At 47.4% G+C, this 25962-nt stretch overlaps 1 protein-coding gene across 1 annotated transcript in view; it reads right to left on the minus strand.

The window, feature by feature from the left end:
* Positions 1-728: 728 nt before the first annotated feature.
* The window catches only part of Adam19 (ADAM metallopeptidase domain 19), an 86139-nt gene continuing 60905 nt past the window's right edge, over positions 729-25962 (minus strand). The window contains exons 10-23 of the mRNA XM_050138661.1: positions 25868-25952; positions 24533-24672; positions 21931-22108; positions 20568-20657; positions 17256-17451; positions 14589-14697; positions 12841-13054; positions 12096-12173; positions 11879-11987; positions 10461-10599; positions 9605-9689; positions 9116-9340; positions 5341-5493; positions 729-4633 (exon numbers count right to left, since the gene is read on the minus strand). Of these exons, the coding sequence (XP_049994618.1) occupies positions 4580-4633; positions 5341-5493; positions 9116-9340; positions 9605-9689; positions 10461-10599; positions 11879-11987; positions 12096-12173; positions 12841-13054; positions 14589-14697; positions 17256-17451; positions 20568-20657; positions 21931-22108; positions 24533-24672; positions 25868-25952 (1855 nt within the window). The 3' untranslated portion in view covers positions 729-4579. The remainder of the gene's footprint in view (positions 4634-5340; positions 5494-9115; positions 9341-9604; positions 9690-10460; positions 10600-11878; positions 11988-12095; positions 12174-12840; positions 13055-14588; positions 14698-17255; positions 17452-20567; positions 20658-21930; positions 22109-24532; positions 24673-25867; positions 25953-25962) is intronic.

A 25962-nucleotide genomic window follows, 5' to 3' on the forward strand; every position in this document is an offset into this window, starting at 1 on the left:
TAAAGCCTGCCCCTCCAGTGACACACTTCCTCCAATAAGGCCACACCTCCAGTGCCCTGTGCCTATGGGAGTCACTTTCATTCAGATCACCACAATACACCCCCCCACCCCTCAGTGAAGAAAAACAGTGCCAAGAGTCCTGCATGGGCTAATCCCCCAGTGAGTACTCCTTCTTCCTGTGGTTATTAGTTTTAGAAAACCTCAGAACTGAGGTTGTGCATAAGAGAGTATAATGAGGGGGAGGCACCAGTAGTATATGGTCTTTTCACACAGGCCCAGGGAATCTGCCCTGCATAGCCTGGCCCTCCTGCACCTGCCCCTGCAGCCCAAGAGACCCTCACCAAGTCTCCTACCTTCTTTAGAACATGCCCCTTAGTAAGGAGAGATGGTAGCATAGTATCTCAGCCCCCTTCTAAAGAACATACTAGAATCTCAAGATCATTAAAGCCCTTGATAATCCAAGATCTAATGAAGCCAGACCATCTTCTGCACAGGAACAGCAGTCAAGCCTCTCTGCTGGCCATGGAAAACCTGGGGCTTCACTATGGCTCAGGTCATGGCCTTGCGGGAAGACTGGCAGTCTCTAGGGGCCCTCTTTCTGAGAGGTACATGCAATACGTTTTAAATGGTCCACGCAGTGGGACAGTGAAACTGCACACACACACACACACACACACACACACACACACACACACACACACACACACGAGCTGACCAAACAGACAGCATTTCCCAATGACAATTTGTTTTAATTAAATACAAACAAGGAGAAAAAATAAAACAAAAACAAAAAATAACAAAACAAGGCACCATGGCCCATTCAAGTATTTTGCATAGATGTACAAATATTGTAAACAATCAATAGGAGGACAAGAGAGGAGAGGACTACTTCCTGTGAACAATCTCCCAAATAAAAAGAAAATTCACATTTGCCCTGTATCCCAGATGCAGGCGTACACACAGTCGTACAAGAGGACCTGGGAGCATGATTCGGGTATTGGGCTTGAAGTCTATAGAACCTCTAGTAGGCGTCCCTAGGGAAGGGGCACCTTTCCAGTTGGTGTTCCCTGACCTGTGTGTGGAGTCCTTTGGGGGCTGTCACTACAAGCATTTGACAAAACGACCAGCTTTAGCACGTGCCTCCGATTTTAAGAATACGAGTCTCATGCCAGCTTTATCAAATAGGCAAATTACCCGAACCCAGGGGAGACACTGTGGCAAAGGCTTACTGCGGAGTGACGGGGACGGTTGCATGGCAGAGGACTTCAGACCTTAAAATCAACATGTCTTGGGGGAGGGGTCACAAAGGGGGTTTCCTCTTACAGGTGGAAGTCACCAAGGCTAAAGGAACAGAAAGCAAGAAGGAAGTTTACCGGTCAGAAATGGCTTTAGGGCTCTACAGTTGGCAGACAGCTAATTTAGCTTCTCGGGACATTTACAGGCTGGGCTGGGGTTGGATCTCAGTCGGTAGAGTGTTCGCCTAAGGTACTGGAAGATCTGGGTTTGAACCCAGGACTACGAAACCAAGTGTGGCACACACCTGTAGCCTTAGCACTCGGGAATTCCAAGGTCGTCCTTGGCTTTTCAGTGAGTTGAAGGCCAACCTGGGATATGTGAGATCCTGTCTCATATATATACAATTTTGGTTTTGGAGGCAGGGTTTCTCTGTGTAGCCCTGGCTGTCCTGAAACTCACTGTGTAGACCAGTCTGACCTCGAACTCAGAGATCTGCCTGCCTCTGTTGGCACTAAAGGCATGTGCCATCACACCCAGCTACAAACTGAACTTCCCGCGGCCCATCAGAGCCTTGGCTTTGGCCTACCTCAGTGTCCGCTAACATCTCTATAGCGGCTGGACACGGAACAGCTATTTCTATGGCAGAAGAGACCTGGTCAGTCATCCTCATCAACTTAGACCATGAAATATGAACAGTTCAAAAGAAACTCCACATACGGGCTGCCCACGCATGCCTCAGCATTGCCAGGGCATACATTTCAAACACTTTTAAATTTCACTTTTTTTTTTGAGACAGGGTTTCTCTGTGGTTTTGGAGCCTGTCCTAGAACTAGCTCTTATAGACCAGATTGGCCTCAAACTCACAGAGATCCGCCTGCCTCTGCCTCCCAAGTGCTGGGATTAAAGGCGTGCACCGCCACCGCTCGGCCTAAATTTTACTTTCTATGCACAAGAAAATGTTTTTTCAGCCTTGGATGCTCAGACTTGGGGTAGGTTGACCAAAGTGTTCTCTCGCAATCATCCACTCCTCTCTCTGTGGTAATAGTCTCTTTCCTCTCCTAAGTGGCAAACAACCCTTTGGGACAGACACTGAAGTCTAGATGTATCTGTATGGGACACTTCATGGTGCAGAAGGAAAGGAAGGGGCCCCTACCTGTGGCAGCCTTCCTAACCTTTGGATAACAGAGGCGGGCATGGAGTTGTAAACAGAGTAGCTGCCAGCACCTCTACCAAATTAAAAAAGTTTCTGCCATCTTCCTGTTCACAGTATAATTTTATGGAATGGAGGTGGCATCAAAGCAATGAAAACGGCAAAGGGAAAAAGGAAACGATTATCGAAGAGCAAGGAAATGGGTCTTTTTCTGGTACGGCTCAAAGGACCGAAGGCTTGAGGTTCGGAAGGCTCATGCTGGCACTGTGGCGCTGTCCCTCAGGGCCATCTGCCTCCTGAGCTGAGGGAGAAAGGCCACGCAGCCCACAAGAACGTCTAGAAGGTACGGGGTCGGGTTTAAGGGGAATGGTGTTTCTAACTTGGTGGTGAGCGGCAGGGTGATTTTAGGACCCAAGCTGTAGTCACTGGGCATTGGACGTAGCACGTGTAAGGAAAGCTGTCAGAAGGCAGGAAATGGACCTAGGTCCGTGCCACCTTCTGCATCACGGCTCAGGGAGTCAGAGTGGGAACCGCATGGTCACCCTGAGGAGAAAGGTGTTTTCCTGAGATCTTTCTACCCTCAGTCATGCACCCCACATCTCCCACCTGCCTCCAATCCCTAGCGCTCGAGTTGAGAGTTTCCTCTGTGAAGAGCTATCAGGAAGTTTTCTATAAATGGGAGTCAGAAGCTTGTCTCCTCCTCAGGGAGGCTTCTAAGAGCTAGCGACTGCTCGCTGTGGTGGTGGGAAGGCCCCTAGAGGACCTTCTGGAGTGCTATCCCAGCACCTTTTGGATGATGGAAGATGGCCTCTCAGAGGCCAAGCCCAGCAACTATGGAGGGACTGCCCTAACAAGCAGAGCACCAAGACGCCCTCCTGAGCTCTTTTCATGAGGATCACATATAGGCAGTAATTAGGAGAGAACCAATGGAAGTGTGTGATAAGACCCTGGCTGAGGAGGGTTAGGGGCCCCCTGCCCAGATCTGGTTTACTGTGGCTGCTGGCAGCTTCCAAAGAGATCAGCTATCTCTTTAGAATCAACAGCCCCACCTCAGAGCTGACCACGAGGGAGGGGCGGGTGCCCCTGTGTATACTTTCCTCACAACTGGGGTTTCAAACATGCCTGTCCCCTCAGTATACCTGTGACTACCTCAAAAAATATCACCTAGGATATAGGTCAGAAAAAGGGGGAGGACCCTTTTCCTGCTTGAGGCCCAAACCCACAATTACATGCAGAGCTGGCATGTTCTCTCTCTCTGCTCCTCTTTCTTTCTCCTTCACCCAAGCCTCACTCAACTCAATGCTCGTGAGATCCAGTGCAGGAAAGTCCAGTGCCTACCCCGTGAGGCAGGATCCTGATTTGTCCGTCATCGGCATATGGTCACCAGCAAGTCAGGGATGCTATGGTTTCACCATCAAAGCACCATAGGATAGGGAGGTTGGAGGAGGAGGGGGCGCGCGAAACAATGGGGACGGGCAACTGGGAATTCTGAGAGTCCTAACAACCTTTGGCATCACGGCTCAGAGGGGACACAGGCTGACCACTCCCCACTGCTGTCGACGCTGCCTACAAATAGTACCTGTCTGAGTCAGAGAGTGACCCGTGTAAATATGGGAACGGGAACGTGAGGAGCGGCGGGGGAGCATGGCTTGACGCATGCAGTCATTTGACCAGGAACAGGCACCTTGACCAAGCCCTGGGGCAGGGATGCAGCAGCGGCTTCCTCAGTCCCTGAAAGCTAAGAGACAGGCAAGGCCCAGCCTCTCTGTAACCTGGATCCCAGAGGAAGGCCAATCAACAGTTCTCCTGTGTACTTGCCAGCATGGGACCTGCGTAGATTCCTTCTCCAAGCTGGGCACAGAAGGAGGGATCTCCAGCTTGAGACCCTCCCTGACCGTCATTGGTAGCTCTTGGCTAGGGGGCTGAGGGAGAATCTTCCCCATCTTCTTCCATCAGCCTCCCTTTCCCGCCAGGGCTGTATATTGCACAGGACAATACTTAGAAGCCATCAGATAGAAGTCCCTCTGGGCCTCAGAGGAAACAGGAGGCACTGGGGCGAGAAGGGAGATTCTGGAGATGAGGGGGGCTCCAGAAGGCTGGAGAAGCTTCAAGGTGGCCAAGCAGACTTCTTTCTTCTGGATCTTCCATGGCATCCAGAGTCTTCAAGGGAAACAAGAAACTTCTTATACAGTTCTAGATCTTGGAGCTAGTTGTTCCTCCAGCCCTCTGTGATCTGTACTCAGGAAGCTGGAAAGAAAGAGAAAGGGAAATATGTAACCTCAGTGCTGGCCAGTGGGACTAGGGGCAACTACCCTCCTGCTCTTGACAGTCAAGAACAGAAGCACGATCTTCAGAAGTCTGTCCCTGTGGCTGCTTTCCTGGACCAACAGCCCTCACAGTTAGAGCAAGTTGTGTGCCGCCCTAAAGCTATAAAGTCGCCCCCTCCTCTTTCATCAGGCTTCAGTACAACAGTTTCCCAATGATTCATGGGAATACAGGGATGGCAACCAGCCTCCTTGCCTTATTCCTTCTGACCCAACTTCTCAGACTAAGCTAAGAACAGAGCAGTCAAAGAGAAGCATGAAGGAAAGGGACATAAGTGGACCCTCATAGCAACGTTATGGAGCTGGTCCCTACTGTTTCCTAGGCTTTTTTAAAAATTATCTTTCCTGGTGAACCACCTTACTGGTACATCTTAAGTCTGATTATCTAAGACAAGGGCTCAAGGTGGCCTAGCTGTTCAGGTGCCAAGGTAGCTGGAAGCCACCAGAACTCAGGCTTCTCAAATGAAGGCAAATCATACTTTGTTCGTGTAAAGTACAGTCAAATAGTCCTCCAAGCAAGGTCTTGTTCCTGCTTCTGTTCTAGAAGCTCCGCCAGGATGATGAGAGCAAACGGCTTTCTCAGTCACATACGTCCCCCGCTGCTATTTCTGGGTCCTCCTGGGAACTCACCTTTGGAACAGATATTGTGGGAGGCCGGGGAGGCTGAGGACCAGCAGTCGGTGGCTGCAGCAGGGAGCCACCTCCTGGCCTGGGAACCGTCCTGTGGCCTGGCACAGGGTTTGCTGGAAGTGCCTTCTGGGGCGGCCGAGGCCTAGAGAAGTCCTGGAGGAAGCAAGAAGTCTCATTTGAGGGGCTCCTTTCAAAAGAAAATATGCCTAACATTTTATGGATCAAAACCAAATATTTTACATACTAGATGGTCTCATTTTGAAAGAACTGGCATGTGTGTGTAAGTGTGGGGTGAAAATAGTATATTCACATACTAAGGAAAAAATAAGAACTTTTTGAAAAACAAGTTTGCTATATCTATTAAATTTAGAGATGGGGCCGGGCGGTGGTGGCACATGCCTTTAATCCCAGCACTCGGGAGGCAGAGGCAGGCGGATCTCTGTGAGTTCGAGGCCAGCCTGGTCTACAAGAGCTAGTTCCAGGACAGGAACCAAAAGCTACGGAGAAACCCTGTCTCGAAAAAAATAAAAAAAAAATTTAGAGATGGGGTATGGCGTGGTGTGTACACTTTTAAGTCCAACACTCAGGAGGTAGAAGCAGGTGGATTTCTGTGAATTCAAGGCCAGCCTACTCGACATAGTAAGTTGCGGGCCTGCCAGGGCTATATAGTGAGACCCTGTCTCAAAGCTAAAATAATTAATTAAATAAATGTACAAATAAATAAATAAATGGAAATGGTCGTCTCCAGTGTGACACTTCCTGTTGGCCATGTTAGAGACTGTTTGCACAGGTGCACCAGGTTGATCTGCAAGAATGTGCCCTGTCCTCTGTTTCTAACACCAGAGAACCTAGAAACTTCTGAAGTTTCCGCAGTGAGAGAAAAAAATGTAAAAGTATCCAGGGCCATGGGGTCCAGCAGGCACAAAGGACAAAGCAGGTGGGGAAGGGCTAATGAGGACAGTCATCTGCAAGAGAAGCTGAAATGGCAGAGGAGTGTATACAAAACAGACTACCACGGTCCCCTGCCTGAGGCCAACAGAAGGAAACAGCAGCCATCCAGGAAGGGCCAGAGCAAACTGAAGACAGAGGGAGGGCTACCCTGGGATGGGATCTCAGTGGGTGGGTGTGGTCCAGGGAAACAGAAAGAATGGTGTGAGTGTGTGTGTGTGTGTGTATGTGTGTGTGTATGAGAGAGAGAGAGAGAGAGAGAGAGAGAGAGAGAGAGAGAGAGAGAGAGAGAGAGAGAGAGGCATGTGCACACACCTACCCACAAGCAGTACACAGACAAATTAAAACTTTAAGAAATCATGGTTTTTACTGTTGCTACTTTGTTTGGATTATTTTTTGTCTATCCATGGCATGATGATTATTTTTAACCTTCTCAAGATGGCAAAATTTTCCTTATTATTACCTAACCATATCTCTATCTAGCATGTGGTACCCCAAGTCATTTTATTTTACTCCATTTCTTTCTTTTTATAGCCTTTATCCCTACCAACCTAAATAATTTGTCAGGCTTTTACTTTCTCTCTCTAGCCACCTCTGACTAGGACTAAAATGCAGGCGGGGCAGGGCACCTTTTCTGTCTAGGTCATGGGGCTGTTGCAGGCTTTCTGGGCAGTTGGTACGCAGGAAGCCCTCAACTCAACAAGTACATAAATGAGTGAGGTATTCAAACGTCCTAAAATAGATCCATATTTCTGTGCTACTCAAATTTTTTTAACTATAAATAATTATTATCATTGTTGTTGTTGTTTTGAGTCAGGCTCTTTCTACATAGCCCTGGCTGTCCTGTAACTCACTGTGTAGATCAGGTTGGCTTCGAACTCACAGCAATCCACCTGTCTTGGCCTTCCAAATACCTGGCTATTTGTATTATTTTTTATTATGTGCATGTGTGAGCGTGTGCCTTGTGTGTTCAGGTGCCCATAACGTCCAGAGGATCCCTTGGAACTCACAGATGTGGGTGCTGGGAACTGAATTCAGGTCCTCTACAAGAGCAGCGAGTGTTCTTAACCAAAAGCCATCTCTCCAACCCCCTACTCAATTTCTTTAAACAAATGCTTTAAGGGGCAACTATAGCCTGCCCCCAAGCTGATGAGATTTGAGAAAAGCCAGTTCCTTAGCCTGCCTGCGAAGGGCACTAGTGAACTCCAAGCCAGGCACGGGGTAGGTGTACAGGAAGCAGACACATTGCAGAGTTGGTCTCCTCACAAGAATGACTTCTCGGAGCAAAAAGTGAAGCTAGAGAAGTCAAAAATGTCTGAGACCAAAAACTCACACACCAGCTCTACCCTTTCTGAGGGAACCTAGACTGCGCCAGAGAACTCAGGCTTTTCAGGGAAAGACAGTGGGGTGTGGGTGTCAGGTCCCAGCTGGGAACCTGCCAAGTGAGCCCTTGGTGGTTGTTATCTGCACAGGAGCCTGATCAGGTCTGCCCTGGGTCTCCCAGCACTGGGCCTCCCAAAGCAGCCAGTCTGATGCCATAACCTGATTCTTGGTGAGTGAAGAAGCAGAGCAGAGGCCAATAACCTGCTGCAAGCAAGGAGAGCATGGTGAGGATTGGCCAAACTACGTCCCCTCCACAGGTGGCAGCAAGGCAACTTTATCCAAAGAGTCCATTCGCATTCATAAGGTGGGCCTCCCTGAGCACGCTCAGTTTAAGGTCATAATTTACACAATAATCAGAGCAGGTCCATTTAGGGGCCTGTATATCTCGATGCCACGGAGTCGTGTTTAAAGTGATTAGGTAGGCCTGAGTCTGGGTATGCTAAATTTGAGATGCATCAAGTCAATCTCTCCCCCACATGGATTTGTAGATCACATCCCTGCCCCCACCCCGGGAACTTAGAAACAGCAGCTTCACAGCACAGAACCCAACCCAATACCCTCAGCTCTGCCAAAGTCTCACTGCCCTAGGGACCATACCAAACCCTCACGGAACCATGCATGCCCTAGGGACCATACCAAATCCTCACTGCCCCTGTGGTTGCTGTGATCAGAGAAGTCCAGGCCCTGGGGACACTTTTGGACCATGCCAAAAGAAAGGAGTCTCCTAACACCAAACACATAGACAGTTCTAGAAGCCACTATGCTGGGCCACTGCCCCCAAAACACCCATGTGTCCACTGGGGCACTTAGACCAGAGTAGACCTCCTAAGCAAACAAGCCACTGGGTGAGGGTTCCAAGCTGTGAGTACCAGCTACAAATGAGGGGCCCAGTCTAGACCTGCCGCCTCCCAGAGACCCCCCTCAGATAAGCAAGGCATCAGGTGCACCCTTTAGTGAGACTCCTTGATGAATGGGAGCTAACATGGTGGGTACACTTTGCAGGGATGGGTACGATGAGAGAGGTACAGGGCACTAAGTTCAGCCTTACAAGCGTTAGAGAAGCCCCCTCAGGAGGAGTGTTATCTCCAGTCACAACTGAGGATGAATAGGAGCTGGCCAAGCAAAGGGATATGGGTACGTATGAGTCAAAACAGCATCTGCAATGATCTGGAGGGGACAAGAGCTCAGGGAACTGAAAGAAGCTAATTTGGGGTACAAAGTGGGTGGAATCAAATAGGAAAAAGGCATCATGTGGTTTAGGGACTGTGCAAGGAAGAAACTTCTTCCTCTTACTGCTGAACTTCTGGAATCCATCTGATTCACCAGTACAAAGGAAAGATGATCAAATCCAACCAGTACATCACCCTAGGCTCCAGTGTCCCTCATTGCAGGCACCCTGCTATGGGCAATGTCCCCAGCCCAGGGTTGCTGAGAACTCACTTACCTGGGACAGGAGGCAGTTAGGTGCAGGGGGCATGGGCCGGCTTGGGGGAGGCCTCCTGGTGGACTCCTTTCTTTCTACCAGAGCCCTAGTTTCCGGGGAACTCCTGGCAGCCTGGTTCAGGTGTACTGGCAATGGTACAGGTGAGGGTTCAACACTCAAGTAGTCTGGAGGGGGCCGGGGAGGAGGATGGGAGGGCTTTCGGAGAGTTTCAGGGGTGTTGGCCACCTGTATGGAGGAGACAAGGGGCAGCTGAGATGAGGCAGCTTCTCTATGCGTGTGTTTCAGTGAGGTGACCAGAGTCTCACTTAAAGGCAGGACAGACACCTGACCTATTCAGCCCATCAGATAGCAGGCTTCAGAACCAACTGATGTGTCTCCCAGACCAATAAAATGGCTTTCATTACCAATCCCATGGACACCCGTGAACTCTTAGAAAGACTGACAGAGATCAAAGGAAACCAATCAAGCTCAGTGGTGCAAAGACTTTACCTTTCGCTTGCCCTGGGGCGTCTGCAACTTGAAAGTTGGGTTGGCATGGCCAGTTCCACCACTCTGAGACACCCTGAAGGGACAACTGGAAACAGAGAAGAGGGGACAGGGAGGAGGGAGGTGGTCAGGGCTGTGTGTGGACTGAGCTCCTCTGGCCCAGGCCAACTGACAAACCTAATGAACCCTCCTCTGGAGAGAGTAGGGTGACCCTCTCAAACCTGTCTCCTAAATAATAAATAGGTACACACGTGACCAGGGGAGAAACCCAAGGAAGGGATCGGCCTTGCCCCTTACTCCTCAGTAAGGAGACAGAAATTCATTGGTCATTACTAAACCCCGCCCCCAGGCATGGACCCAGAAGGTGTCAGGATAGGAAAAAAAAATCCCTTCCAGCAAAGGACGTTTAACAGGACTCTTGAGAATCTGCTCCATCAATATCTAAACGAAACAGTCATTTGTCTTCTCGGGTTAATGTCTAGCTATTCCCGTGACTGCCTTTAGCTTGCCATCCCTTCTCTGTCCATCAGTTTGTTGCTCTTTAAAAAATGAGGTACAAATTAACCAGGTGGAGGAAGGCAAGGAGATTTTATGTCAGACCCCAATTTGAATGGGCTGGGTACTTTCTATTGAGAAGAATCCACAAGTGATGACCACACTCAGTAGAAATCACTTACAGCCATTACCTAACAGTGTCTGCCATGGTGACAGAGCAGGTCAGAAGGGATAAAGGTGGCATGTCCCCTGCACTCGTCTCCCCAGAATTAGACCCATCACCACCAACCCACCAACTCTTCCACTAGGGTTCTGCAGACTAGAAGGGACCCCCGAGTCCTTGCGGGCATAGTGCCCATCCCACCTGAACTGCTGCCGTAGCTTGAAGGGGAGGGCCGAGGGCTTGCCCAGTCTGTGGCTCTGTCTATAGCAGTGGCACAGCAACACGAGGACAGCCAGCACGAAGAAGGCCGAAAACACCCCGGCTATCACGGGGCCCACACCTGCCGGAAGAGAGCACAAGCCGGAGGATTAGAGGCTGCCCTGGCTACGGTAAAAACGATACAGTCGCGATTCTTCCTCGGATAGTTGGTTTCCATTTCATTTGTGCAACTTATTTTAAACACACATACATCATATACTATTGGGGCATTAATACTAGCTTTAAGAGTCAAGCCCACTGGCTTTTCTTTAAAAACACACACACACACACACACACACACACACACACACACACACGCACAGTCATTTCTTTCAACGGCAGAGAAACTCTCCAAAGCAGTTCCGACTCTGTCATTTGTCATTAGCTTCCAGTTAATAGATTTTCATAAAGTCAGCCTACATCACAATCTTTCCCAGAGGCAGGCCAGTGACCAGAAAATACTGGCTCAGACACCTTGGGATTAGAACTCTCACCCTCGACCCTCAATCTCACAGTCGGTTCCAGAGCCACCTCAACAGTTCCACGAATTATGATTACACGAATTAAGTTTAAATACACAAAGTACACTTGGGTCAATAAGTAAAGTCCACTTTACTCTATTTTACATGTTACTTTGTTTGTCTTTTAAGACATGGTCTCACTCTGTATCCTAGGGACTCACTGTGCAGCACAGATTGGCCTCACAATTGCAGCAATTCTCCTGCCTCAACCTCTTAAGTGCTGGGATTACAGGTGGAAACTACCACACCCAGGTTTTAGCCTTGTATTTTTTAAAAATTTCTTCTGCAATTATTCAAAGACGAAGTTTAGAAGCCACAGGAGTAGAGGTCCCCGGACTTCTCCTAAGAACTATAAAACTTAAAACTTCTCTGCTTTCCCATTTCTTAGCCTTTGTTTAGTAAAAGGCAGAATAACCCAATACAGTACACCCCAGGACTGTGATTATTTCAAGTGCCCATAAAAGGACTAGTTACTAGTTAGTCAGGCAAATATCTGTGACTATCCAAAGACCTAGAGTCTCTCTTGATCTCTCTTCCCCTCCTAGCAGTAAAAGGGCAAAAAGGCAGCTAAGCCTAAGCCATGCAGGAGCAACTGACTTCCTCCGACTCAGCCTCTTTTTTCTTGGCTCCTCCCTGGAGAATGAAGAGAGTGAAGCCAACTTAACTTGGACTTTGCAACAGGCAAATCCAGCCTATGGCTCACAGCCACCAGTATTCCACTGTACCTATGACTCCAGCCCAACACATTTGTAGACAACAATGCCATATTTCAATGCAAACGGGTTGGTGGCTCCTGACCATCAATCACCCATCCCCATGGTCTCCATTGATCTCACTTACTCTTGGGGGGCAAAGGACCACTGTCAATGCTACCGCCATCTCCTGGGGTGTTACAGAACGGTGGAGCCCAGCCAGCGAAGCAGTGACAATTCTTGTTGTTGTTGCAGACCTAGAGTGAGGGGCCACAGACGGTTCAGCACCTAGGAGAGCGGTGACCTCCCACAGGACACACCCCTGCGACAACAGCATCCAGGAACCCAGGCTTCTGCACACATACCCCGTGACCATTGCACTTTTTCCCGCAGCCTTCGGTCTCAAAGAAGGAGGTGTTCCTGCACTGTCCTTCAAAGCAAATCTGCAGAAAGGGAGAGCAGCCATCAGTAGAGCCACAGGGAGATGGGGAAGGTTTGGGACATGGGAGTTTTGTACTGAAGATGAATGGGAACCCCAAAAGGTAACTCTTCGATTGATATATTATAGTGATAAACACAAAGAGCCCCAAAAGGCAGGGCAGCAATTGAATTCTGCTATCACCTTTGTGATTGGGGAAGATAGCAAACACTGCTAAAATGTTACATTCAACAATTAGGACATATTTACAGTCTGGTATTATCTTGGTTATCTGCTATCCAAAAATGAACTTATGCCTGAAAATAATAATTTTTTATGCCTGAAAAATAATAATTGTGGCGGAACTTACTCTGTGCTGGGCATCGTACCATGGGATTCCTTTGTTTTTATAACTTCACTAACACAATTACATAAAGGAGATGGGCAGCATTATTTTCCTTGGTTTCCCTGGCCCTTAGACTACTTCTGCTTCATGTGATGGTTAATGATACAGATGACAGTGGCGAGTTCACTGACATGCCTAATCCACAGTCTATGGGTGGGCACCTCTAGACGGGCACCTGTGAGTGCGATGCTATTACTCTGGGAGCCGAGTGCCTTCCTCCAAAGCCCACACTTCTCAATTTCTGTCTCTATCTCGGTTTCTGAGGGAGGCTGGGGCAGGGACTCACGTGGTTGTGACCACACTTGGTCCCAGTCATCACCAGGCCTGGGTCCAGCATGTCACCTTCCCCTTCCTCCTCCTCAGGACCCCGGTAGACATGGGTGCCCCGACAGTGGATCCGTCTCCCATTCAAGGTGATGGTGGTGTCAATGGATACGGCATTGGATTCCAGGGGCCGGGCCTGGGTGCTCTGACACTGGATCTTCCCGCACTTGGCATCCCTGGGCGGGGAGAGAAGACAGTATCAAAGACTGGGGAGGAGCTGGGGATGCAGAGCTTCAGTGTTAGGAGGGGTAGGGCCAAGGACCAGTTTAGAGACCTGAGGAAGACCAAGAGAGGGGGAAGGCTCCTTGTCTCTCAGACCAAGGCCAAGAGCTGAACTTGAGATGCCCTAGCTTCAAGGATAACTGCAAGGCATGAGTCATGGCTGTCACCTTACATTCATCACACAACCACTCACCCAGACACTCCAGCGAGGAGCTGGGTCTCCCTCTGCCTTCATTGCTCCTGGGATTGAGCATTTCTCTCCCTGTCAATCATCCCTCCTACAGTCTCCCTGACTCATGCCTGTTACTACCTTCTTTCTATCCTGACCTGCCAGACACCGAGGCCCTGACTGCTCTGTCCATAGGAGGAGACCAAACTCTTCCAGCAATGCCTTTAAATCTCTCAGGATCCATCCCACTTCCCCTTTAAGTCTCTCAGGATCCACCCCACTTCCTCTAGCCGCTCTCCTCTAGTCCCCACAAACTGCAGCTTACTGTATTTATCGGCTTGTCAACTGTCAGTTTTTCTCTAACCTCTCTACATAAAACACTTCTTTACACACCAATGTGACTCCTCACCCTGTTCATGTAAATATCTGCTATAGAACTCAACCAAAGAACTTCTTGGGGAAACCACCCCAAGCTATTAACTATTACACTGATTATCATAATGCTCTAGACCAGTGTTTTTCAACCTGTGGGTCGTGACCCCTTTGGGGGTCAGATGACCCTTTCCCAGGCACCACCTAAGACGGTAACAAGTATTTCCGTTACAATTCACAACAGTCACAAAGCTACAGTTATGAAGTCACAACAAAAATAATTTTCTTGTTGGGGTCACCACAACACAAAGAACTATTAAAAGGTCGCAGCAGTAGGAAGGTGAGAATCACTGCTCTAGACACTCAATATACGTCTTGCATGTGATAAATCTGCAAAGGCAGTGGGAAAGTGGGTAGGTAAAAGATGGGTCAGTGGGTGCCTGGGATGAATGAATCAGAGATGAATGAACTAGGGATGAATCAAAGAACAGGCCATAATCTTAGCACTCTGCAAAAAATGGTCCAAAAGGGCCATCTTCTGCCCTGCCCCCCCCCCCTTTTTTTTGACAGGGTTTCTCTGTATAACAGCTCTGGGTGTCCTGGAACTTGCTTTGTAGACTAAGCTGGTCTCAAACTCACAGAGATTTGCCCGCACCTGCCTCTGAATACTGGGATTAAAGGCCTGTGCCACCTCATCCAGCTATCCTGCCCTGCTCTAAGAGAGTCCCCAAAGCAACCTTGCTCAACGTCCTAAGAAGCAATGCTACAAACACACTTCTTTATTACTTCCTTAGGGCCAACTGAACCATGCATTATCAAACAACAGAGAGAGAACAGATACAGGATCTCACTGGCTTGTTTAAAAGGGCCAGCCACGCCAAGCCAGGTGGGAGTGAAGAGAACAGAGCTCGGATCACTTGGTCACTCTTTTCTCCCATGGTCCTCACCTGGGGCTGCACTTCCTGTATTTGCCATTCAAGCCCTTGCCACAGTTTCCATAAGTGTCTCCAGCTGCATTCACCCGCTCAAAGCAGAGATCGAGGGCAGGCCGGGCTCCTAGGTGTGCAAGAAACATCTGTCAGTGAGCAAGCCTGCCAGAGGCTCCCAGCGGCAGGGCTAGCCTCAGGTAATATGATACTTCTATATTCATCAAGACTGTTTCCGGCAAATTATTTTAGATTGGTTTTAACACTTCATTGAAGACGTGTACCTATGATAGTTGCACGTTAAGCTCGCTTGCTAATGAAGAAGGGCTGTCCTATTTCTGGTCTTCAAAAGATTAATAATCCATGTCCAAAACATTAAAGAGCTAAACCATATCTTTGGAAATTTTTCTTTATAATTTGCCCTGTTTTCTCTCTCCTGTATCAGAGAAAACCAACAATCTTTAGCTGTGTGTTTTCAAGGAAAAAAATTATTTTTTTTTGAGACAGGGTTTCTCTGTAGCTTTGGGGCCTGTCCTGGAACTAGCTCTTGTAGACCAGGCTGGCCTCAAACTCACAGAGATTTGCCTGTCTCTGCCTCCCAAGTGCTGGAATTAAAGGTGTGCTCCACCACCACCGCCAGGCTATCTTCTTTATCTTCTGCATCCTTTATATTCGATTCTGGGGCATCTTCTTGAGAGAATGCAACAAACAGCGGAAGCATCTTCTCTCTTTCTGTTCTGCATTTTGTGTTGTGACTCAGTTTGTTGCAGGGGTGATCATATTCAGGACACGGAACTCAGCAGCACGCCATTCATTGCATGACTCAACTGGGCTACTTTTAATTGGCTGGTACTACAGGGCACCTAGGACACTGTTGCTACAACTGGCAACAGTACAATAAACATCTTCGAAAACATCTTCACACCCATCCCCAAGCACAATTGGAGGCTGTTTCTAAGTCCTATTAATTCCCAGCTCCTGGAAATGGTGGCAGATGGAGTCCCATACCTGGATCTTGGGAGAGGGGCTCAGAAAATGGGCAACAGTAACGAGTTTCTGAATGTGACCACAATTAATTAAAAACAGAACGTGTAATGAATCCAAGGTGTTTCTTCTGGCAGAGCTTATCCATACTACATCATGTGACTTCACGGCATCTATGGTTCTCAACACACTTGCACACTTTGCACACAGCCAATGAATGGCACTGGAATCCCTCAGCTCAGACGTGAGGCTACTTTATATTATGAATGGCCGTGTTTGTACTGCTGGCTTGCTGTCTCTTGTGCAGCGGGTTAATCAAGGAAAACACAGTCTTAATGTTTTCCCTACTATTATACCTCAGCAGTTAAGCACCAGATTAATGTTTGCATTTTGTTAGATGGTTTGATTTGTAAAACTGCTGCTTGAGTGGCAGACTTGAGTTTCTTAAAAACAAACAAGTAAACAATAATCCTAGCCGAGTGTGGTGCATGCCTTTAATCCCAGCACTTGAGAGGCATAGGCAGGTGGATCTCTGAGAGTTGAAGGCCAGCCTGGACTACACAGTACATTTTAGGCCAGCAGGCAATCAATACAAAGTGAGACCGTATCTCAAAAACTAAAAATAAAAATTACTAAATGAATCATTATTTGGGGTTAAAACAGAATTTTCAACGATTTCTGGTAAAACCATAGACTTATTTCTGTAATTTTTGTCCCACATATTGATGTGAGTTGGTGTTCCTATCACTGACAATGGTAAAATCATGATATCGATCAACTCTTAAGAAGTGCTGAAGACCCTCGATGACCTGTACCATCAACTATTTAGCCAAGATTTAATTCTTTATGTAAAAAGCAAACAAGGATACTCATTGATTAAAGTATAAATTTGCGCTGGCAAAATTATCAATAAATGTTTATTTATATGTCTATTTTTATATCCTCTTCTATTCCATTCCATGTAAAAAACTTTTTAGAAAAAAGGGGGAGTGGGAAAAAATTAAGCCTACTATAACTACTGGGACCAGTAAGTGCATTAAAAGTTCTGCTATCTCTAAACTGCTTTCTGCAGGGGTCTGTTTCCTCATACCCTCCACAATACCATAGTATGATAGGTGTTGCTATTATTATATCACTTGCTGTCTTTGTGATCTGACACGTGAAAAACTCCATTTAATGATTAACTCCATTAATTTAATTTAATTTAATGATTAACTCCATTAATTTAATGATTAACTCCATTAATTTAATTTAATTTAATGATTAACTCCATTTAATCATTAACTCCATTAATGATAGGTGTTGCTATTATTATATCACTTGCTGTCTTTGTGATCTGACACGTGAAAAACTCCATTTAATGGTAGCTACAATTTATTTTCCTTTAATATGGCTGAGGTTAAGCATCTTTTGTAGCTTAAGGGTCGTTTGCACGTTCTTTTACTCTCCATGCCCACTTCATTGGTGTGTGTAGGGGAAGGGTACTGCTATCCAATACCCTGGGAGAACTAAAAGCCTCAAGGGACTAGGAAGAATCCTGTCACCTGGCTGCCCCTGGATGTCTCCCTTGAGCTAAGAGGATGAGAGGTGGTGTTTGAAGACGCTCTGAAGCCGAGGTTCTAGGCCATGCTAAGGGGCCAGGGGGGGAGAACCGGCTCAGAAGCGGTGGGTGGAAGACAACAAGCTCTCCAGCAGGGTCCTTACCAGGTCCCCAAAGCTGCTGGCACTGCTCCTGGTAAGTCAGGCACATGCCATTGTAGCAGTAGGCCTGGCCGCCCTCGCAGGGGGTGCCGTCCATCTGGTAGAAGTTGGTGGGGCAGTGGGGAGACTTGCCAGTGCAGAACTCGGGGAGGTCACACTGCCGCACCTGCTCGCGACACGGGGTTCCGGGAGCCACCAGCTGAGTTGAAGAACAAGAAAAGCAATGCAGTCATATCTTCCCTGTCCCACAACCCTTTCAGCCAAGAGCTCATCAGCCTCTCCTCCGCGGATCACAATTTTCCATTACCTTGATATCACAGCACCTTATTAGCACATGGCTTCATTAGCTCAGGCCGTCATTGGCCTTCTGATATGAAGAGTGACTGAGCACCTTCGAAACTGTACCCACAAAGACAAACACAGCTCACTAACTTTTCACAGCAGTCTTAGGAAGCAGGTGAGAAATAATATGTATGTAACAATTTATAGTTTATTTCGTGCCTGGGCAATTATAGTACCATTATGCATCTTCCCCTAAGTGTCATTGGGACTTCATTTAGTTTGAGGGGCAGTCCTATATAAAGAAGTGAATCACAATGCTCAGAGTCTCGTGGTAAGTGGCAGATCTGTGCCCTGATATGCGCACATATGCCCGTGCACACACACACACACACACACACACACACACACACACACAGAGAGAGAAGACTGGCATTTGTGTGAATTTTCAATTTACAGCCTTCACGTTTTGTTCTTGAAACTAGCCTCAAACTCATTTTTGAGTGCAGACTGGCCTTGACATCATGGCAATCCTCCTGCCTTAGCCTCTGGAGTACTAAGACATGTCTCGCCACACTAAGCTTGCGACTCCAAACTCTTCATCAGCAATACATCCCCCCGCTGCCAGGCCAAGCGTGAGGCTGAGTGCTGTCCAAACACTTAGGTCACCTGACCTCACAATATCCGTGAAACAGATACAGTTACTTATCCTCTTCTGCAGATCAAAGAATCAAACAACAGCACATTTGGGAAAACAATAAAAACCAATTTAAAAGCTTTGACTTCGGCTTCCCCCCGGCAGAGTGTTTAGTACTCATGCGGGTCTGCAGACAGACAGCTGAGACCTCAGATGGTTGGTGAAGTGCCAGAATTCACACAGGCAGGGCTGGACGTCAAGGACGCCTTTGTCAGGCTGCATCTGACACATGGGAGCCGGGTAAAAGGTCACTTCATGCTTATTCTCCAGCCTTCATTTGAGACTCGAAGGACTCAACCCAGCACAGCCTCTCTGGGGCTGCCAGGTCAAACAGATGATGTCCAAGTCCCCCTGAGCCAGGCAAGGACACCTGTGACTCAGAGCAAAGCCCTCCCTTGATCCTAGAGACCATGCTACCCAGAAGCTCTTCTCGGGAGAAAAAGCAGGCAGGCCCCTCTGCTAGCGGGCTTGTGTGAGGAAGGCCAGTGCAAAGAGGAGAGGCCTCAATCCATACACACACTCAACTACACAATGTGCACTCAGCTATCTGAGGGCGGGACAGGCTGCAGCTCTATTCTGAAACTCCTCTAGAGTCCAGATTTCAGGTTAATAAGAGAACTCAGAGGTACAAATATCACTAATAGTGTGTGTATGTGTGTGTGTATATATACATATATATGTCTAACAATGCATATGTACATGAATAATAGTGTATGTGTGTGTATATATACATACATATATGTCTAACAATGCAATGTATATGAATAGATGTGTATAATTATAAATATATTTGCTGCTATATATGTGTATTATATAACCCAGCAAGGCCTAAGATAAGCTTTATAGTCAACATTAAGGTGAAATTAAAATAATTACCTTATGAAATAATTTCTTCATAAAGACAATAATTAGTCTCATATCCATTTGGGTCAGATTTTGTCACTAAAACTTATCATTTTTTTTCCATTTCGGAACTTTTTGAATGATCAGATTTAGATTTAAAAAGTTCTCTTATTCAGTGCTATGTGATCATTAATAGTAATAAATTATTTTCTGCATGGATATTAGGAATATGGGTTCCAAAGTCAGGGAGAATTGGGTTCTCGCCCTGATGGAACCCTTGACTATGTCACCCGTGTCCTAATGACCCTGGTTTCCTCCCCTTAAAAATGAAGGCAATAAAATTGCCTCACAGGCCATCTATGAAGATTTGACTCAGAAAACCTGTGTAAAATTCTCAGCCTGGTGCTTGACATCTACCAATATTGCCACTGATGTTAATCAAAATCATGATTTTCTTTTTAATGTGTTAAAAAAAAAAATGAAGCCAGCTGGGCCTGGTGGCTGAGGCCTACAATCCCTCCTGGGAGGTGATGTCAGAACTGGCCTGGACTCCAGAGTAAGTTCAGGTCACCCTGAATAATTGAGTGAGATCTTGTTTCAAAATGAAAAGATATATATCTTAATCTTATATAAATACACATATACGTATGTATGTATGTATGTATGTATGTATGTATGTATGTACGTACGTACGTACGTACGTACGTACGTACTTCTTGGGGTGATTTGAACACAAGGAGGCCCAGGGTAGAAAAACAGTAGGTTTAGTTGAAGGGACATTCTCAGTTCCAAATACCTAACACTCTCTCTCTCTTCTTCTCCCTCTCCCTCTCTCTCCTTTCCCATCCTCTCAATGCTGGGATTGAGCCTGGGGCCCTGAACATGAAAGCAGAGGAATATTATTTTAAGATGTGTTACATTTGCTTATACCGCGGAATATTACTTAATGATGCAAAAATGTGCTGCATTCTTTCTTGTTGCATTTGTTTAACTTAGTGAAGCTGTGTTACCTTGCCTGTCTAAAACACCTGACGGTCTAATAAAGCGCTGAACGGCCAATAGCTGGGCAGGAGAAAGGATGGGTGGAGCTGGCAGGCAGAAAGAATAAAACAGAGGAGAAATCTGGAAGGAGAGGACGAAGGAGCGAGGAAAGAAGAGGCCAGGCACCCAGTCACACGGCCAGACACGGAATAAGAAGGAAAGAAAGGTAAATGCCCAGAGGCAAAAGGTAGATGGGATTAGTGAAGAAAAACTGGCAAGAAACAACCCATGCTAAGGCCTGGCATTTATAAATAATAATAGGTCTCCATGTGTATTTATTTGAGAGCTGGTGGCGCACCCCCCTCCCCCCACCAAAGAGCCAAAAGAGGAAAAAAAAAAAAAAAAAACAGCGCAGATTCTACCCCGGGCTATTCTCCCAATCCCTGCATCTAGACCTTTTAATGCAGGCTGAAACAGAGTCATCTCAGAGCCCGAGGCAGGGGGACGGCCCTTACCTTACACTGGTGACAGCAGGACCCGTGGGCACACTCGGCCCCTTCCTTCAGAGTGCAGTTGGAGGCATTGCAGCAAGGGTTTTTACATTCCTGGGGAGGTAACAACGGATAGCTTTTGGCCTCTGCAGCAACAGGGCAAGAGTCTGAGTCCAGCAGGGGGCGCCCTTGCCACCTCCAGCCCCAGCCGGACTGCCCTGCCCTGTTTTCTGCTCCTTAGAACATCACTTGGCAGGGCTTCATGAAAGTAATGAGCATTTGCCAGAGAGGAGACACAGGTGCACCCTCCATAGAGAAACCACAGCTTAGATGGGACTGTGTGGTAGATGGGACTATTCTGGGTACGTATTATATCCTCTAATTATGAGGTCACACTGAGCCCGCAAAATCCTCCCATCAGCACCATTCCTAACAGAGCTCCCTCTGAAGGACCAGGGCAGATCCTTGCTTTTAGTCCATGTTTCCCAGTCTTACACTAGCCCCTTCACTCTGAACGTTACAGGGTTATGTTTTAAAAACAAGGCCAGAAGATGGCCCAGTGGGTGAAGACACTCACCACCACGCCTGGCAGCCTGAGTTTGATCCCTGGACTACACATGGTGAAAGGAGAAAGGAAAGCAACTCTCTGATTCATTCTCTGACCTACATACGTATGCACACGCATGCGCGTGCGCACACACAAAATAAATGCATGTAGAAAAACCAAAAGAACCTCTCGACATAGAGATCATACTGACAACTCAAGTATCACAGCCACACCACCTACTGTTCGCCAGCTGTCAAGCAAGGGTTAACATTTTCTCATCCTTCAAAAAACGGAGGTGAAACAATCTAGTTCTGCTTTTTTTTTTTTTTTTCCCCAGAGAAACATGTTTCTGATAAAAATGACAGAGCTGGGGGTGTGCGCTCCACACTCATTCCGAAGGAGGAAAGACCCATCCATGAGTTCTGCTTCTCCTTCCTCGGCTCCCTTGTCCCTGCTTCTCTTCTCCAGGCTAAACTGTGACCGTGCGAGCTTGGCATCTTTAGGCTTCTCACTGAGCTCATCTTGTGTGAGCTTCACGTGCTCCTCCGGCTGTGTAAATTCAGGCCTCCAGAGTAAACTCAGGGCAGCTGGAGGGCCAAGGACACCACCTGGGGCTCCTCTGGGGAGGTCTGTGGCTTGAGCCGTTGCCCACAGCGGCAGAGGCCAGAGAGACCATCCACCTGGAAACTGCCTACATCTTACACGCAAACGGTCTGTGGTCGCCGTGTGTAGGAAATGCTGGCAACTAGGAAGTGATCTGGCACACTGTCCTTCGGATGGCCTGAAGCTCTGACAACAGTGCAGGGTCTCCCCTCTCTCTAGCCAGGCCCCCACGCTCACCTCCTCCTCCCCACAGTCGCACTCCTCGCCGTCCTCCAGGTACCCGTTGCCACACCGCCGGCCTCCGTACAGCGTCCTAGTGTCTGGCATGTTCGAGAGACACATCCCGCCGCCTGACTGCAGGTACCTGTCCAGCTCCCTCCTGTTGCACCAGCTGAAGACTTTGGGGAAAGGGTGCCTGTCAGAGAACAAGGGGGGCATGAGCTCGCCATTCTGCCGCCCAGGAAGCTAACTCCACCTAAATAAAAGCCCTGCCCATGCCTTCTGCCCCAGGACACTCGTCAATTCATGAACTTAGAGCCCTTTTATCCTGAATCACGAAATGATAAGCATGCCATGTGGTTACATTTTTCTTATTACAAATGAAAAATGGAAGCTAAGAAACAGAACAGCAATATCCGTCCTTCCCACGATGGAACTACAGTAAGCAAAGGACAATAAGTGCATTAAGACAGGTTTCCATACTGAGAGCTGAACAGAACACCAGCCAGCTCAATGCCAGGTGGGTATCCATTTTCTCACGACAAAAAAACAGAACCAGAAAGCCCGAGATCACGGGTCTCATTTACTCATGGGCTAAAGGGCTGATCTCTGTTCTCCAGATAAGCAAGTCCCATTGGCCAATACATATATGTGAGCTCTCCATCACCAGAGTGCGTACAAAAGCTCCCAAGTCACCTGCTGCTATGGAAACAAACCTAAAGTGCAGCAGGTCCCTTACCTGCAGCTTTGCTGGCCATGGTTTTGGTTACCCATAGTCAACAGTGACCAGAAAATATTAAACAGAAACTTCTGGAAATGAACAAGTCCTAAGTGTGAAGTAACTTCTATTATCGTCACTGTTTTAAATGGTCTAATTTGAGTTCATGGTTTTAACCTCTTACCAAGTGCCTGCTTTATAAATTAAAATCATCGTAGGCATGGGTAGGAAAATCACACAACTGCACATACAGAACACGATATAAATATGGAGAAACTGCTATGTCACCACATGGGTCTCTGGACAGAGACCCCAGTAAAGCTGCCCTTAATTCTCACCAACTAAAGGTTAACACTGAAGGCTTCCTCCAGTACGACAGTATGCCCATAATTAACCTACAATGTGTGAATAACCTAAAAACACACGAGAGTCGTAATGAATACAACTGTCAGCCATTTGTCTACTGCTGCAGTTCTGTAGGTTGTGACCCCTTTGGGGTCAGACATCAGATAGCCTGCATATCAGATATTTACATTATGATTCATAACAGCAGCAACATTACAATTATAAAGTAGCAATAAAAGAATTGTATGTTTGGGGGTTGCCACAACATGAGGAACTGTATTAAAGGGTCGCAATGTTAGGAAGGTTGGGAGCCACTGCTCTATTGGGATTGGCGAAGAAAGGGGTGGACTTCACGATGAACTCAAAGGAATTTGAATATGCCCGTGGAATTGTAACCCACACATCCCCATCATCCTTTCAGGGTCACAGCAGCCAAGAAGTGAGGAGTAAACACTAATGCTGCAAATAAGAAAGCTGCATTGAACCACCTTTCTCTAGAAAGTATAAGCAGACCCCAGTGGTTTGGAATGCAGGAAGAGAAAAGAATTCTACCGCAATGCCTTCTGGGGAATGGCCTGAGTTCTGAAGAACGCCATGGCGTATGCTGAGGACAGACATGAGAAGAAGCTATGGTTTAGAAAATCTGCTGCAGACTCAGTGGCCTTGCTCATATTCTTCACGGGTTCCCTGAGGAATGGGTGGCTGCCCCCTTCTCCTCTTGTTCTGTACAATACAGAGTTCCCAAAGAGGCCTGGGATCCAGCAACACTGATCACGATGGCATGGAAGGACCAAGCTTTGTGGGGTCTCATGAAGCTTCCTATGGTGGTTTGAAAGAAAATGGCCCCCAAAGGAGAGTCACCATTAGGAGGTATGGCCTTGTTGGAGGAAGTGTGTCACTGTGGGGGTGGGCTTTGAGGTCTCTTTTGCTCAAGCTTCCCTTAGTGTAACTGTCAGTCCACTTCCTGTTGCCTGCAAGTTGTAGGACTCTCGGCTCCATGATCTACCTGCAAACCACCATGCTTCCTATCATAAAGATACTGGACTGAGCCTCTGAAACTATAATTGAGCCAACCCCAATCAAATGGTTTCTTTATAAGAGTTGCCATGGTCATGGTGTCTCTTCACAGCAATGAAAACCGTAACTAAGACACTTCCTGAAGAACTGGGCATACGGGTGTGGTAGCACATACTTAAAGCCCCAGACACTGGATGACTGGGGTGGGCAGAGTGCTTACATTCACAAGTTGAAGATCAGATTGGGCATGATACTCTCTCATGTGCACTCAAAAAAAAAAAAAAAAAGGTGTGTTGAGGCCAATTTTATTCCAGAAAACTGAAAACTACAACAAACTAACTCAATCTAGTGATTAACCAGCACCAACCTGCTTAGAGGAACTTAGTGTCCCACAACACATTTGCCTACTTCATCTAAATGTCTTCATCAACAGTTTAAAATTTTCACTGGGGCCATCTAGGAGGACTACTTGGGTCACACTGACCTGGTATCTCTCACCTCACTCTTCCCCCGCCAACTTCACCCTTCTGGTTGACTCACCCAGTGGCAGCTGCCATGATGCACCCGCCATCGGCTGCGCTGGCAGAACAGCAATGTGCAGAATCATGGCTCATGCCAAAGTTGTGGCCAATCTCATGGGCCACCGTGGAAGCCACGCCAATGGCATTCTCCGAGTGGTCCTGTTCAGAAAAGATTTCAATTCAAGGTCAGGGTTTTATTCCTGCTCTGCCTACCCTGTCCCCATTTGGTTTCATTTTGAGACAGGGTTTCTCTGTGTAGATCTGAATGTCCTGGCACTCACTCTGTAGACCAGGCTGACCTCGAACTTAGAGATAGATCATCCTGCCTCTGCCTCCAAAGTGCTGGGATTAAAGGTGTGTACCACTGCCTGGCTTGCACGCCTTTTCGTTACCCGAGCCTGATAGCTCTTCACTGATTGCCCTAATGTTGAGCACAGTGGCTCAGGAAATCACATGCTCAAAAGACTGTGTTTCCTGTGCTCTTTTATGCTGCAGACTGTGAATGCCCTGTTGATGCAGCCCTGGAACAGCACCCTGAGTTGAGCAGTAGCGACACCTGGTTCACTATTCTCTGAGAGCACCCCATGCACCACAACCTGGCACAGTGTGAGACCTTCACCATCAAAACAAAACAACTTAAAAGAAAAACATAAAGAACAGAGCTACGGCATAACATAAGTAGAGCTATTGTACTGATGCAAACCTATAGAGAGACTGAGGCAGGAGGACCATTTGAGCCCAGGCTGTCTGGGCCCACTTCAAAAAACCAACCAGGAGAACAAAAGCAGCAAAAAGGTAAGGTGGTGCAGGCCTTTCGTCCCAGCACCTAGAGTTGGAATCAGGAAGAACTGAACTTCAAGGTCACCTTCAGCTAGATAGCAAGACTGAGAGGCCAGCCTGGTCTGCCCAGTGACTTTCAGGCCAGCCACAGCTATATAGCCAAACAAGCAAAACAAAACCCCTACTCTCGCTGAGTCAGAATTTCAAAAGACAGAAATTTCCTAATTGTGACTCTTGAGACAGGTGTTCATTTCACAACGCAAATACCCGAGGACACGAGACCCGAACTAGAAATACTTCCACCTCTGTCCTCTTCCCCGGGTCCCCACTCTCACTCCTCCAGTCCCTGGTGTGGAATAGTACACGAGAGATCTAGAGGTCTGTCTGTTTATACAATTGCTTAAAAACCAATATAATCTAGGATGAATGAAAATTTAGCATCCTTGGGACCTGATAAGTTCATTGGAAACATTTGCTCTTTTTAATGCGCTTCAAGTTGGTTTTTCAAAGCAGGCCTCCTGTCTTGAGAGTCACTGTCGCCGTGTGCAGTACCAGTGTATGGTCTGAGACTCACCATGCTGACACCTCCAGACTGGTACACGGAGCACATGGCCATGAGTGGGGCCAGGCCAATGGTAGTACCTTGAAAGGACCTGCCCCTGCAGGAAG

This window comes from Alexandromys fortis, unplaced genomic scaffold (assembly GCF_014885135.2).
Source record: "Alexandromys fortis isolate MF-2015 unplaced genomic scaffold, M_Fortis_MF-2015_v1.1 scaffold_11, whole genome shotgun sequence".
In the NCBI taxonomy this organism is placed as follows: domain Eukaryota; kingdom Metazoa; phylum Chordata; class Mammalia; order Rodentia; family Cricetidae; genus Alexandromys; species Alexandromys fortis.